Source organism: Phalaenopsis equestris, unplaced genomic scaffold, assembly GCF_001263595.1.
Source record: "Phalaenopsis equestris unplaced genomic scaffold, ASM126359v1 Scaffold000140, whole genome shotgun sequence".
In the NCBI taxonomy this organism is placed as follows: Eukaryota; Viridiplantae; Streptophyta; class Magnoliopsida; order Asparagales; family Orchidaceae; genus Phalaenopsis; species Phalaenopsis equestris.
The window spans coordinates 38,189-54,154 of record NW_018164582.1 but is presented as its reverse complement, the minus strand read 5'-3'; the positions used below and the strand labels follow the sequence as shown (position 1 = coordinate 54,154).

The window sequence follows — 15,966 nt, the reverse complement described above, 5'->3', positions numbered from 1 at the left end:
AGAACCCAAGATACTTCTTATTGATGAAAAGGGGGATAGGAATACCCATTACAGGATATATTAGATAGGAAACTAATAAAAGCATAATAAAGGAAAAAAAATAAAAAGCAAATAAGGTAATTAATTCAAAACGAAGGATCAACACTTTCGATAGAGCCAAAAAAGGTAGGAGAATATTTGGGAGTCATCACGAATAGTAAAAAACAATCAAAGGACAAAGGAAGAAGAAGGAATGAAGGCAGAGAGAAAGAAATCAGAAAACGTAAAGGGTAAAAAGCAGTTCCTTACTTTATTTATAGTGTGGGCGTATGAAACTAGGTGTCACATAATGATAAGTGTCACACCAAACATCCTTTCATATTTATCTAAATACTGTTTTATTACAAGTAACATCAATATAGGTCCCAAACATAGTATTTTATAAAGGGGTCTTCCAAGGCCACAGTCGGGAAATACCCTTCTCAATCAGCCTTCAGAGGACCTACTCGCCTATTCTAATATGCTGTACTTGATCGACATCGCGTTGAAACTTGCTCAGAACGGTCGACTCACGAAGTGCTCCTAGTTCACACAACACCTTTGCTTTCCTGCTTTGCAGTGTAGCGACGTTCGTTTGCAGTACCGCCTCCTATGTGTCCGTGGTGGCCAGACAAGTCGATAACTCCCGCATTAGATCTTCAGCTGAAGCTCCGATAACCCCTTCCAAAGGACCGATCGCTCCCACCGAAGGTCCAAATACATTCGTTCGCCGCTTCGCAAATTCGGAGGAAAGTTTCCGCCAATCATACTGCTCCTGCTGACAGCGCTGAAGTGGCCAAGCGAGGTTGAAAGAGTGGGAACAACTGCAGATAAAATATCCAGCAGCTGATGCCTCCCAGCATCGACCAATGGTGGAGGTGCGACGATCATACCTTGTGGTCCCATCGCGATGATGGGAGCAAATTCAACTACATCTTTTGATGGTTCGCTGTCTTCGCAATCCTCTGACCCAATTGATTTGTTTGTATTAAGATAATATCAAGAAAATTTTTACATACTTAAAAATTTGTCCATTGAAGAAAGGACCTTCCGAAGCTCGTTTCTCCCTCACAACGGGGTACCTTCATTTTTCTGTGGATTCGACTGGGGAGAGCTGGTGAATGTAGTTTCCTTCGGCTCCTTTTCACTGACCTCGATGCTATCAGCAATTAGGCCTTGCTGGCCCTCAACAATCATACCCACGCCAGGTTTGAGAGCCGAAGTTTGCTGGCAAGGCTCTTTCGGTGCCTACCCCTCAGGACTCTTAGATGAGTCGACTTGATCGGCCGACACAGGTTCAGTTTTCAACCGTTTCTTTTTTACAACCTTTTTCTTTTTTACAGAGGCAGGGATCTGAAAGCCAGCCATAGCCAGAAGTTCGAGATCCACCTTGTCTCGGCTCGTAACGTCAGCCATGATATGCCTCGACTATCTAACAAAAAGTTGGCGGCAAAGAACAAAATGCCAACTCTCTGGTCCTTTTTGTAGGGCTCATCGGGCATGAAATCCAAAGGAAAGTTAATTATTGAATTAATTTTCTCAATTTTTGTGTCATTGATAGTTTAATAGTTTTTATGTACTGATCGTAGCTATTATTATCAAAGAGCAAGAAAACTCGGGAAACTAATATGTATGCACCAAAACTGCCAGCGTGAATCTTAGGGAATCAAACAACCAAGTATATTTGTCGAGCAATCGAAGCGTCTGACTAAAGGAACATGATCTGAACTAGCCATCTGATGTCCCCGATCAGTACTTAAACTTCTTGCAAGGACATCTGGTCACAACCATTCCGCTGACTAGCTTTACCTCGACAGGAGCGATCATTGCGTGACTGGTCGCCTTGGTCGATCGAACTCAAACATGTCAGTCGTTGTATTACACTTAAATTGTAACACAAATTTGATAGTAATTTAGCACATTGCTTGCATCAAGGGCGATTTTCATAACTGTTCATTCCTTTCTGTAAATGTACAAATAGGTCCCTATAAATATAAGGTCAAAGGATAAATAAAGGGATTTCTCTAACTGTTAATTCCTTTCTGTAAATGTACAAATAGGTCCCTATAAATATAAGGTCAAAGAATGAATAAAGGGATTTTTCCCCCGACTTCTTTACCCGGAATTCTCTGGCTGCTCTACTATACTCTCTCTCTCTATCTCTCTCTCTCGACTCTAACTCTCAGAGTCGTTTTTACCAAAGGACAATGAAGGGTTTATTAGCATAGCAGACAACCAATGAGATCTTATTTCATCTTGTTGAGATGTCGACGTCTGGAGAATGTTGTCCTATTGAAACTCATAGGAAGTGCTAGGATTCTAAGGAGGTGATGACGACACCATTTAAAGACGGGCTTGCTCTTTCTTCGAGGAAATTGAAGATCATGACTTTGGAGATCGACAACATCCTTGGCAAGTACAAGAAGATGAAGAAATTTCGTTCAATAGATATATTGTCATTTGGATGCCAACTAGTGAATTGTCGGGATGACTTATCCTCCATGGCGATTTTCCTCTCTTGGTAACACCGAGATTTGATGGATGCTCGAGAAACAATGAGGCAGATACAAGCTGATCTTGATCAACACACAGAGATATTACATGCTTTCCAAGAGAGGATATTGATCCTTGTAGAGGAGAATTGAAAACTGCGATTGTTGAGGAGAAGTCTTTAACTTAGAAGCCAACTAACCCTTCTAGCCCAAAGGTAGCTCGCGAGAGAGTACTTTTGATGGCAAGGGGAAAGTTGAAGCAGTCTGAGGTCTTTGTTTATGCTTTTTCCCACATTGTATTAATGCTTTATTGTATGGTCCAGACTAGTGCAATCGTTGATTAATAGTGCGTCTGATTGTACGTTTTGCTTGATGCAATATAATTTTTTATGTTGCTTTTGAACTGTGATTTACACTCTTTTGGGATGCTGCAACTTGTCATTCATGCATAATTCTACAATTAATTTTAGTGTTTTTATTTTATAAAAAAGAATCACGTACATTTTTAGACTGGTGCCTTATGAGATTTGTATTCTCTTGGATGTGTATCTTCTTAAGCTTATGCCTTCTAGAAGCTTGAAATACAATAGTGCCTTATGAGGCTCGTAGCCTTCCAAGGTCTTTGTTGTGTGTGTGTGTCTCTTGAGACTTGTAACATTTTGAGGGCTTTTATGTACCTATGCCTCCAGAGACTTGTAGCCTTTTGAGATCTTTGATGTTTATGCGTCTCCTGAGGCTTGTAGCCTTCTAAGTCTTTGATGTACATGTGTCTTCTAAGGCTTGTAGCCTTCTGTGTTATTTGATGTATCTGTGTTTTTTGAGGCGTGTAGCCTTCTGAGGTCTTTGAGTGAAGACTCTATCAACTACTTGCTCTCTTGGAATTTTTCTAGTGAGAACCCTATCCATTATTACTTCCCATCGAGACTTGCATCTTGGGCTCGTCTTCCAGTGGTATGTAGCTTTCGATCGAGTTTTGACTCTTGGGCTCGACCTCTATGAGTACCACATCTTTCCAGCGAGTCTTGCCTCTTGAGCTTGACTTCCAAAGACATGGTAGCTTTCCATCGAGTCTTGCCTTTTGGTTCAACTTCTAGGAGTACCATATCTTCCCATCGAGTCTTGCCTCTTGGGCTAGATTTTTAGGGGTATGGTAGCTTTCCATCGAGTCTTGCCTCTTGGGCTTGACTTCCAGGGGTAACATATCTTTCCATCGAGTCTTTCCTTTTGGGCTCCACTTCTAGAGGCATTGTTGGAGATCCTGTCAGCCATTGCAAATGTTCAACTCTTCCCAGCCTGTTAGTCAAAGCGTGTTTATCTGACGACTTTAGCCTGTGTTGGAACATAGTTGAGAGGAGAACCTATTAAGGATGCAAGAACCATCTTGGATTGTGTAGTCGGAGATGCTCGACGACATTAACATGTAACGGACGGAGTCTTATGAAATCCACTAAGGATGGTTGACCTATCCTAGGTTGTTGGTCAAAGCTTTTGCTTGACGGTCGTAACCTGTAATGGAAGTGCTCGAAGGAAATTCACCAAGGATTTTTGACCTATCCGAGGTTGTTAATCAAATCTTTTATTTGACGAAGGCAGCTTATGATGAAAGATGTTGAATTGAGTCCCCCTGAGATTGATTAAGCCCTCAGAATGAGGTGTCAGGGATGCTCTGTGTTTCTTGAGATTAAAGCATAAGTCACAATGGATTGTATATTTTCTTGGAAATATGGTTGCAGTCATGCTCAAGAATAATATTTGATAATTTTTTAGTCGCTTCTTTTGAATATTTTGCTCCCCGGCCGGGACATTTTCCACATGAACTTTTAAATCAACCTGGTTATCAAGCCATGAAGAGATCAACTTCTTAATCCGGTTGAAGAGGAACTCCAGTATAATGAGGGGGCACTGAGAAAGCATTATTTGTGATGCCTCCTGTTTGGAAGCGGTTCTCAAAGTCTTTTTGTCTGAACGAAATGTGAGATGACTATCAAACTCGTGTCTAGGATGTTAACGTGAACGACCTTTCAAGTGTGCTTCGTTTCCCATAGGAGGCGTCAAATTGATGTGTGATATGCCTTGAGATTGATTCATGCCGGATGTTGGAAATTTATTCATGATATATATATCTGTGTGTGTGCGTGTATGATACTCGAATTATTTGCACACCGCGTCGGCCCCCAGACCTAGCGGGGGTTAACGCAAAGGGGTGGTCAAAGAGAACCCCCCAATGGCCAAAGAATGTTCATCGGCTCAGCAATCGACATGCCCCAGAAGCCAATCAACCAATAAGGGTCGATCCGTCGAAGAATCTGCCGACCAACAAATAGCTTCAGTTGGTTGGCCACTTGAACTCAGCAAAGCCTCCCGAGCAACCTCTCACCGATTCAAAGATTTCTGACTGTAAGTGATCGATCGACAAGAAGAGACTTATTTTTATATTCATCTATTTATACTTATGTTTAAATCTTTATTTATTTACTTTTTGCTAAATTACCACGTAAGGCCTCTATTAAAACATGGGTAAATAGTTGTAGCTTTTGTACTTTCTTTTTGTAAATAAGGGGGCATTTCTGCAGTAAAGAGACTAATGAATCACTGATAAAAAACTGAAGAAAGTTTAATCTATTTTGGGAGCGTGCGCGCGCACACACATTCTCTCTCTCTCCTGCTATGCTCTATTGCTTGGGTGTGATTCACAGAATAAATTTGGACTCAACGATTATCACATTAAAAGTCAAAATTAATGAAAATCATATAACGTTTCATATTTCTGTTTCTGTTGCTGCCAATATAATGTTATTTTTTGTTAGGCCATTTACATAAACACAACACAATTTTTACCTATTTGCATATCTAACCCTTAATTTTGCATTTTTATTTCCTTATAACTTAAATTTTTAATATCATATCAGTACTATTACTATCACTTAGTTTTTAAAGAGTTAAATAGGGGGCCTCTTAGTGCATAGATTTATAATACTAACGTATTATAAATGTAAATATGAAAGTTTAGGTGTTAGGCATGTAATTGTATAAGAATTGCGTGTTATGTATGTAAAATTCTCTTTTTAATTTACTTTTTCTTATGAGGCTAGCAGTAAAATTGAATTGATCAAAGAAATAATATTAGAATAAGAAAATTTATGATTTGGTCAAAATGAGTTAAATATCTGTTAATATTATTTTAAAATGAGTGAAATATAAAAGATAATTGATTAACTATATGTTATATTATTCATAAAGCGAATTCTATGAATAGCAAACTTATTCTGTAAGATTTTGATAAGAATATTGTGGCCTTTTTTTTTTGTTTTAGAGTAGATATAATTCTGACAATCACTTAAAATATTCAACTACAAAATAGTTATAAATATCTTACGTGCAGTGAATTTTTGGTAGATCTACGTACATATTACATAATTTTTTTTTACATATGTAAACCCAAGATCTCAATATATACCACTTTACCAATATATGTAGTTATCTAACATTTAAACTTTACTTTTTACATTTATATCCCTCATATTTTATATCACATCAAATATATCATCATTTTAATTCTTAAAAAGTAAAAATATATTTTTCATGCCTTTAAAATTAAAGGTGAAATATATGAAATATTAAAATTTGGGTGTTGATATACCATCAACAAATTTTTATCATTTGACCTAAATCTCGAGGCTTGACATGAAACTTGAGATTTTTTTTTTTTGCAACTCTTGACTTCGACCTCTGCGGTCTACGAATGTCAACACAATTCACTACTACGACTTATGTAGCTCACAACTAGTGCAACTCCCAAACCTAGGCCTCGCGACCTACGGATATCGCCACAGATCATCACTACGATCAATATGACCAACTATGACCTAAGTAGTTCACAACTCATACTGCTCCAAACTGGCCTTCACAACCTAAGAATGTCCTCACAAATCACCACTACGTTCTACATGACCATTACAACCACTACCGACGGATGTCATCACATCTCACCACCATGACCTGCATGACCAACTATGACGTACATGCTCCATAGCTCGTGTAGCTTCTAACTTGAGCCCTCGTGGCCTACAGACATCATTAGTACTCACCGCTACGACCTACCTGGCTCATAGTTCCTACATCTTCCTACTACTTTTGTGGCCAACTGATGTTCCCAAGGCAACCATCTGTGACCCACGCATCCAACTACTACCATGACTTTAAACTACAACCCATACGACAAGCTGACGCTACAGTCTTGGTTCACAACCTTTATAGTGGATTATTGCCTTCATAGCAATCGACTACGACCCTAACAACAGGCTGTCACTGATAACTATATTTGTTACCGTCAAAATATGGCTACTATCGATGAACTACAATTGTACATTTACAAGGATCAACTTTGTAACTCCATCATTTCTAATTTAGAAGAAGAGTGGACATGTGTATTCACCATTCATAATGAATTATTTTAACTTGGCAAGATTCCATGTTTTTTTTCCTCTTTCAATGTTTCTCCACATAAAAATCTCGGTGTCTTCTTCTGCTTACTTTTCTACTATTATCTGAGTGTGTTAGAGTCTCGTACATCGCTAATACGCTAAATAATCACACTGCCATCGCAGATCTTTCGCCACACATTAGGTGTCAGTTTTTTAAATACATGACTAGTTTGGTAAGTACGTCAATCTCCCAAATTTTAAACATTTTAAAAATAAAAAGAAAATTAATGAAATCATAAACTAGAAGTATACCTATTTATATGCTAACTTTCTTATAAATATAATAATTAGATGAAAAAAAAAATGAAAAAATAATAGTATCTAGCCTAATCAAAATAGTCAGCTCTATAATTAGAGTTACAGAGATCAATTCTTCTCCTTATCTAGAAAAGATAAGATTACAGTACTTATTAATTCATTTGTTGCATCATAAGAATTATTGAATGATAATGTCAATTAAGTGAATGTTTGAACAATAATAAGCTCAATAGGACAAAATGGAGAAAAAAGATTCATGTAGCCGACCTTACTCATTAGAATAAAGGCTTGTTGGTGTTATTGTTGTTGTTGGTTAAACAATAACAACCTGAAAATAACAATTAGACAATAATACTCATAAGATCGTAATTGGGCTACAACAACAAGTAGTAATGATTAATGATTACTGCTGGTCATCAGCTTCCAACACTACTAGTGTACATTTGATAAGTATATCAATTTTAAGATCATTTGTCTTTTAAATTAAAATTTTGAAGCCTCCAATATTCGTTTGGACTAATTTGAATTTGCGTAGAATCTTTTTTTTTTTTTTGAGTTTTGAGTAAACAGTTTTTTTACATGAAAAATTAACAAAAGGGAAAAAACACAAATTTTGAACTAATCAAAATAATTTATTCTATCAATGGAATTATAATGCTCCCTAAACTAGAGAAGATAAACATATAAAGAACATTACAACACTTAATTTCATTTATTGTCATTATAAAAACTATCAGATGATGACACCAAATAAGAAACACGCGACAGTGATTTCATGATAATGACCAGACAATAATAATCATATTATAGTAATCAGGCAATAACAATCACTGATAATAATCAATGATTATTGAAAATTTGTCAATTTTAAATCTCTTTATAAATACGTCGACTCAATGACCTTAAAATTAAATAATTTTAAACTTGTTGAATTTCTCCCTAAGACGCTCTATTCAACCATAATAAACATAACAAATTTTGAAATCATTTGAATTCTTAATTAATGCTTTGAAGTTCGCAATTATACTTCAAATGTTTGATTTGGGCTCATTTGAACTTAAGTTGAATTATTTTTTTATGTTCAATTTGACTATAAATTTACAAAAGCTAAAGCTTAGTTGATTTCAAATTTTACTATAAAAATTCTCACTCAAAATGCTAATTAGGGTTTAATTAGGATCATAATGTTTAGCTAAGCTAATCAGACATATCAGGATCAATATTGATATTGAAACTAACTGGATCAGCCGCACAAATTGAAACATGAACCAAAGTATCAGCATTACAAAAAAAAAATAAAATAATAATAATAATAATACATACAACCGACTCACTAAGCTAATTTTCTCTTAGAACTGCAGCTGTAATCTCTCTTCTCTGCGCTTTGAAACCAGCCTTGCAGTATCTCTCCACCAGCAAATCTCCATTTCTTTCTCATTCAGCTTCCTCTGTGCAGATTCTAATGCAGACTCCAGCTCCATTATCCTCTCCTGCTGCCTTGCTTCAAGAAGCTCATGCAGCCTTTTCTCCAGCTCTCGGGGGCAAACCCCGGTTATCTGGCTGGTTTCTGCTTTACTTGGCTCATTAACCTGTTGGTTAGTGACATTGAAGCTCTCACTGCTCTCACTCTCCACCTGTAAGTATTACAAGTATTTTAAGTCTAAACATCAAACATTACTTACCAGATATGTAAATACATAAGGGTTGTGGGCTACTTATTACCAAAACAAAAATAATCGTAAACAGCATATAAGTTACCTCCAATCCATTTTGGTATGGATGCAACGATGAATCTTCGTTTTCTAATTTAAGCTGCAAGCGATGTAGTTCTATTTGAAGCTCCTCCTCCATTTCATCACCTTTTGAGCACATTTTCGCATCGGAATCCACGTTCTGGTTAGGAGGCTGCCGACGAGCCGCCGTGGAACCGAAAGCCCCAGCGAAATTACATGATTCAGCATCCTCATGCAGGTGCTGAGGCTTGTTTGAAAATTCACTCCCAAAGTAATTTGAAGTTGGGAAACTGAGAAGCTTTGATTCTGGTAAGATAGAAGATGAAGCTTTTCTTTGTATTTCTGCCTTGATATATTTGATCATCATTTCCATCTCAGATCTTAGTTCAACCATTTTGTTGAATTCATTAGAACTTTTGGCCAAGAGGAAGACTAGACCTGCCCCCATACCAAGGTTGAAAGAGAGAGCCTCAGGATTCTTTTCTGAAATCAAAAAGAGCAATCTTAGAGAAATAAACAAAGGGCATTTACATACATATCATTGAATTCCTATGGTGTTGACATATCTAACAGCTAAATTTTTTCCTTTTTACATCTATACCAACCAAATCTTTCAGATCACATCAGAAGTACCACCATTTTAGCTTTTACAAAGTGAAATACATTTTTTTCATGCATAGGGAAGGTGGCATGTGAGTAAAAATAGAAGTTTTAGTTGTTAGATATGTAAGTGCATAAGAATTGAGTGGCATGTAAATAATCCAATAAATAAATAAACAAATAAATAAGGGCATTTACATGCATAGCACATAGTTCTAATGCATTTACATATCTCACACCTAAGCTTTCATATTTACACATGGAACACTCAAAATTTTAACATCACATAAAAAATAGCACTATTATCACTTTTTAAAAATGAAATCTCTTTTCATACATAGGTTTAAAACACCAATGCACCGAGAATGTAAATATGAAAGTATAGGTATGAGATATGTAAATATATAAGAATTGTGTGCTATGTATGTAAATTTCTCAAATACATAAATATGTTGTAATATGTTTCAAAAAAAAAAAAAAAGTAAAATTATGAAACTATAAGCATATTTGAGTTTCTATTACAAGATAAAGCATGACATCATCACCATGCAAAATTGATCCAAAATGATTGAAAATTATTCCTGGCATAGAAATAGCTTCTTTTTCTTATTTTTTTTGCTTTTTTTCCAACCAATATGCTACGTGTTCAAGCACAGAAAATAGTTTATTTACTCCACAACGGATCAACATGCAGCAGCTCACACATGGAGGTGAAAACCATGATGAAGATGAAAGAAAGAAACATTAGAATATGAGGAACATCTCCTTTCATGTCAGTGTAACTTTCTTCTTTATGTTTTCTGGCCTTCATTATAAACAATCCTTTTTCTTTTCTCTTATCTTTCACTCCTTGTATCTGATCTGTTAATTTGCACCTATCTTTTTCATAAGGATGCATGTAGAATGGCAGCAAAGTGAATTCCAAAAGAAATAAAAAATCTTTTATTTGATTTCCAACCCTCCTTTTTTTGGGTAAAGAAGATGGCAGAAAAAGTATACCTAGATTGTGTTCGCTTTGAAAGAATTTAAAGGGATAAAGAAATAAAAGTATATTGAAAAAAAATTAGTTTCCATCTACTTTGCTTGTTTGTAGGAAAATTTTTATTTTTTGTAAAAATTAAGATTAAATCTCAAAATAATCCCTCGACTATTCAAGTGTCATATTTCTTTAATTTAGCCTCTCAACTCCCTCATATACAAAATTGTGATATAAAATTGACCTCAATTTAGTCCTCATAACACATTCATACTAAATCTAACAACTATAATACTCTAGACTGAATTGGCCACATACAAATAGTTGGAGATAGAATGTGTTTGATAGAAATAGAAGAATCCTATTAATTAAGTTACATAAATGTATGTATGTGTTAATAAGATTAGGTGGAGATTCCTTGTAGCCTACAATCCTCATCCCTAAGGATTTTTTCATTAAATAAATGAATTATAGTCAAATAAATTATCATGTTACTTACCTATAGTAATAAAATAATGATTATGATATTAACTTGAGCTAATGTTAGATTAGTTTAGGTTCACTTTTATCTAATTAAGCATAGACTTGTCAAGTAGTAGAGCAATTATCTTATTTGAAAAATGATTTGAAACTTATCTTGAGCCAATTAGGATTTAAGTAGGACCGTAATGTTTATCCAAGTTAATCAGACATTGTTTTATTGACTAACAGGTTCTAACTTAAATAATAACTAATCAATTAATGCTAGTATGTTTAGTGGAGTAATTGGTATATTGAGTTAATTGGGTATTAATCAATATTTATTTGGAATAATTAGTGATTGATTAGGCCAAGTAAATATGAGCTAGTAAATTAATAGATTATAATCCTAAGCATTTAGTCACTACTCAGTGATTAAGATGTTTTCTATAGCCAATTAATTTTTAATTAGTGTTACTTAGAATGACTAAGTTTCATAAGGCCGCGTAGACAAAAACTAGTGTAAATTTGTTAGCCAAATAATTCATAACTTACGATTACAAAAGTGATTCCAAACAGTCCCTAATTTATCTTTAAGCCAATTGAGGGTAAGCAGTTTCAAACTAGGCTAATCATTACTTAAGTGAACTGATTAAGAAATACTTTGTTTTTAATTAGAGTGATTAGGCATTGTTTTATAGACTAATTAATAGATTAATTTGCATTATTAATTTTACAGCGTTAACCCCAGCTATCCAGGAATTGTTAAAAACACTGCAGTCTACTAAGATCTCAACATGTCCTTCCATCAGCAATATTTAATGGTTTCTCTGTCACATCTGGGATCAGCAACATTGAAAATTTCAAAACAAACCCTACAAGCAGGTCATACTTGCGATTTCATTTCAAAAATGCCCTAAAAAAAGTGGCACTTACATGCATACCACACAATTCTTATATATTTACATATCTAACACCAAAACTTTAATATTTACAAAATAACACTCAAATCTCTGACATCACATAAAAAAATGCCGCTATCATTAACTTTTTTTTAATGAAATATATCTTTCATGCAAAGATTTTTAATACTAAGCTGTTATAAATGTAAATATAAACTTTAGGTGATAGATATGCAAATGCATATGAATTGTGTGGTATGAATGTAAATTTCCCAACAAAATAAAAAATAAATATAGTAAATCAGACGGGCATAGTTTCAAATCAAAAACTAATTTTTGGCACATTTAAAGTAAATCTCTGTTGAGGACTGCATTTCAAAAGCATTTATGACATGATCATCTTGGGAGCATTGGGATCTGTATCAAAATGTTTAGATGTTTCATATATTTTATTCTGAGCTATTTATTGGTGAAAAATAAAGAAGATAATTTTTTTCTCCTTCTATAATGTTCTAAAAAAAATTAAAATAATAATAATAATAATAATAATGTTGCTTACACCAAGACATAGCATGAATTAATCAGAAATATTAACAGAAAAGCCCTTCATTCTTTCTATTCTGATTGAGCTTCAAAACCTAAAACCTCTCCAAACAAATCAAACCCTCGGGTTCTATTTAAAATTTTCATTTTTCATTTTGTTTGGGGTTTAATGATGAAAATGTTATATTTAAGGGGGCGTTTACATGCATACCATCCAATTCCTATACATTTACATATCTAACACGTAAACTTTACTTTTTTTATATTTATACCACTCAAATCTTGGCATCTCATCAAAAACACCGCCATTGGAACATTCAAAAAGTGAGACACACATTTTCATGCATAAATTAGATGACATCTATGTAAAAATTTGAACTTTTTTTGTTACATATGTAAATACATAGGAATTAAGCGGAATATATGCAAATCTTCCTATATTTAATTTATAATTGCACCCGAATCAAACAGGCACTAAAAATTATTTTCATTTGACCCACTTCAATTTACTAGGCGTGGGAGATAACGGCTCGCATGGCAAGACAACAAAATTAAAATCACGAGAAAATATGAATAATTTACAGCTTTCTGCGCAAAAATACAAACGCGTGAGCCTTAATATCCTTTTCCAGTGGCAATATCCTTCTAAAATATTTGCTGTTCTGTCTGACAACAAATGTGATTTCAGTTTATAAACTTAATAATCTTATAAACCCAGTAAAATTATTTGACAATTTCTACTCTATCCGACTCTTCCACCTATTTGCAGAGTTTATTGAATCCTAGATTTATGGATGAAATCCGTCAAATCTGAATTTATAGCTTCAGGAGACATATTTTGTCTAAAATGGCCTTCTTGCAAGATTTTGCTTATATGTCATACATAAATCTTTGTGGAATTTAACTCACGAAAACTCCCTTGGCATTATGTTTTCTTTGCGAATTTCAGAAATCAATCTGTTCTTATATGATATATCAGAGCTCTGAAACTGCATTAAAGCCAAAGAGAAAGAAGCAAAACCCTAAAAAAACTGATTTTTATCAATGAGTCCAGAGGAAAATAAAAGTAAAATAATGCTGCAAATCACCTCTATGTCCTTCGATAGATTCCACAATAGCAGGAATCGTCTCCTTCCCCTCGTCAGAATCGAATCCCTCTTCTTGCTTTCTATCCTCTGTTTCCTCCTCGTTGTTACAGCAAGTGTTTGAGAATGGAACCAAGCAGCCCAACTTCAATCCCTCCACAGCGCCGCCGCGTAGATCGCCGGAGGGCGGCGTTGTTGTTTTGAAAAACCACCGGGAGAGGAAGGAGCGTGGGGTTTGGGGTTCGTAATGCGGCGGAGATGAGCCAAGATTCCTCCTTTTTCTCCTCCGAGTCTTCTTCCCTGCCTCATTTGAGTCCTGGAGGCAGTCGGCTACTCTCATGTCCTAAAGATTTGAATTTTCAGGTGTAACGAAGGATTCTTCTTCTTCTTTTGTTTAGCTTTTATAGAGGCCGAGAGAGAGAGTGTGTGTGTGGGCACTTAGCAATCTATGAGAGGAGAAAGATGGTGGGTCCAGTTTTGTTATTTGAAACAAATGTATACTTAGCGTAAAATGCAATGACAATGACGGGGGTCTAAGGCTCGGTTTGCCGCATGCAGCACCCCACCCTAAACCCTAAAACCCTTGTTTTCATCGTTTGGATAAAATAATTTTGGTAGCTTTTCAAAAAATTATGGTTAAAATCAGCATTTTTCCACCGCTTCATACTATTACCATGATCTGATTTCAAAAGAAAAGACTATATATAATAATTGCTGTAATTTTTTGAAATATTAAATTATTTTTCAGCAACTTTTGCTCCAAATAGAGCTCAAGTGATGGCGGCCGGCGGCGGCGGCGGCGGCATACCAAATGTATGGCCATTGGGTAGCTTGCTTGGTGAGGGCTACAACTGCGACGGATGATAAAGAACCCTTTGTGTATTAAATAAATAAGTTGAATTATTTAATTTTGGAATACATCAAAAATAAATTATACGTTGAAATTGAAATATATCTTTGAAATAAGTTTCATTCAAAATTTATTAGGTGCAGCGTCCGGAAGAGAGGGGTGGGACTCTCATTTACCTTATTATCATAATGTTACCAATAACACTTAAATATTATCATCCACACATAAAACTACATTAGATCTCTTGATGTAATATTTTCTCCAATAAATGAGACAATATCCATTGTAGACTTTAGTGATTACCAAATGCAACTAAGTTTACTTTTCAAATTCTACTCTTGTTTACTTGTAAATAAAACACAATATTGATGAGCCTCTCGTCTATTATCAAAATGGGAACAAACTCAGAGCTGCAATCTAAATTCTAGACTATGGATGTTAATGCAGCAAAACATTTTTTTCAATTCATATTTTCTTATTTCACAACATTCTATTAAAGGTATATCTATTAGATGTTTCATCCTATTGTTCATGTACTAATGTTTACTTGAATTAATAAGTTGATTAACTATTTATGAATTTGTTGAACTATTACTTCTATAGTAAAATCCTTATTTGTCGTTCGAGAATGCAAAAAATGAGTTCAATTCGATCAACAGGATCAATAAGCAACCAAGAGCATCACATGTTCTGTCTTTGTAATCTACAACATAGAAGAAAGTTCTACAAATGTTCTCGTAATGGAACAGAGAATTTACATAATAAATAGATGAGACTTACAAAAATTCAAGAGAAGAACATGAAAAGAATACCACATAAATAAACAAGAATGGGTGTAAAAATTGAGTGGTATGTAAAACATCCCAAAAACTTTGATCAGATAAGCACATGAATTTAATTAATAAGTATATTTATATATATAGCAGTGTCTTCTTAAGAATTGGGCGTGGGCGAGGCAGAGATTTACAGAAGAACATGAGCATCACAAGCAAAGCGTGAGGAATTAAATGATGAGAATAAATTTTCAATAATATATTTTTGGTATATATGTAATTAATAACATTATTAAATATGCCTCACCAATTATTTGAGTTTCGCATTAATAAATTCATGTCCAATTTAGATCTGCTAAAGTTTCCTATGCCTTCGTATGAATTCTGACTGTGACACGCTGCCATGCTGGAGCGCAGGCATTTATGAAGAACACATCAACAGCTGTAAAATATACAAATTAATATTTACAAATATATCATACAATGCCTATGGATTAACTTTATCTTATATCCCAAAATTTACGTATTTAAATTCATATTTTTATAATATTAAAAATAAAAATTATTATTATCATTTTAAACATTAATATATAGGTTAAAATTTTGAATTAATAAATGATTTTTTTTTTTGGGAATTAATAACACCATCGGTTTTAGAGTCGACTAACTACGGAGGAAGCTAACGTCTTCCCCCTGCCATGAAGAGCATAAAGCTGGAATAATCAATGGAGAAATAAATATTCCAACATTTAATCAAATTAATACAGGATTTGAGATTAAATTTCATTAATTA

At 34.6% G+C, this 15,966-nt stretch overlaps 2 protein-coding genes across 5 annotated transcripts in view; one reads left to right on the top strand and one right to left on the bottom strand.

The window, feature by feature from the left end:
• Positions 1–10,509, top strand: part of LOC110021704 (phosphoacetylglucosamine mutase) — a 34,329-nt gene extending 23,820 nt beyond the window's left edge. The window contains exon 11 of one of the 4 annotated variants that reach the window (XR_002293681.1): positions 10,280–10,509. The gene's annotated coding sequence lies outside the window, so the exon portion shown is untranslated. Of the gene's footprint in view, positions 1–8,708; positions 8,792–10,236 lie in introns of those variants that run through there. The other 3 variants (XR_002293679.1, XR_002293680.1, XR_002293678.1) reach the window with 3 other exon arrangements.
• Positions 8,387–13,985, bottom strand: LOC110021705 (protein POLAR LOCALIZATION DURING ASYMMETRIC DIVISION AND REDISTRIBUTION-like). Its single transcript, XM_020720301.1, has 3 exons — positions 13,554–13,985; positions 9,011–9,468; positions 8,387–8,886 (listed from the first exon to the last, which is right to left on the bottom strand). The coding sequence occupies exons 1-3, from the start codon at positions 13,888–13,890 to the stop codon at positions 8,602–8,604; spliced, it is 1,080 nt and encodes a 359-aa protein (XP_020575960.1). The 5' UTR covers positions 13,891–13,985; the 3' UTR covers positions 8,387–8,601.
• Positions 13,986–15,966: the final 1,981 nt, after the last annotated feature.

Coding starts and splice junctions, on each gene's coding strand:
- LOC110021705 (XM_020720301.1), bottom strand. CDS start 13,890: ATGAGAGTAGCCGACTGCCTCCAGGACTCAAATGAGGCAGGGAAGAAG. Junction 9,469..13,553: donor ATCTATCGAAGGACATAGAG/GTGATTTGCAGC, acceptor TTTTGATTTCAG/AAAAGAATCCTGAGGCTCTC. Junction 8,887..9,010: donor CATACCAAAATGGATTGGAG/GTAACTTATATG, acceptor TAATACTTACAG/GTGGAGAGTGAGAGCAGTGA.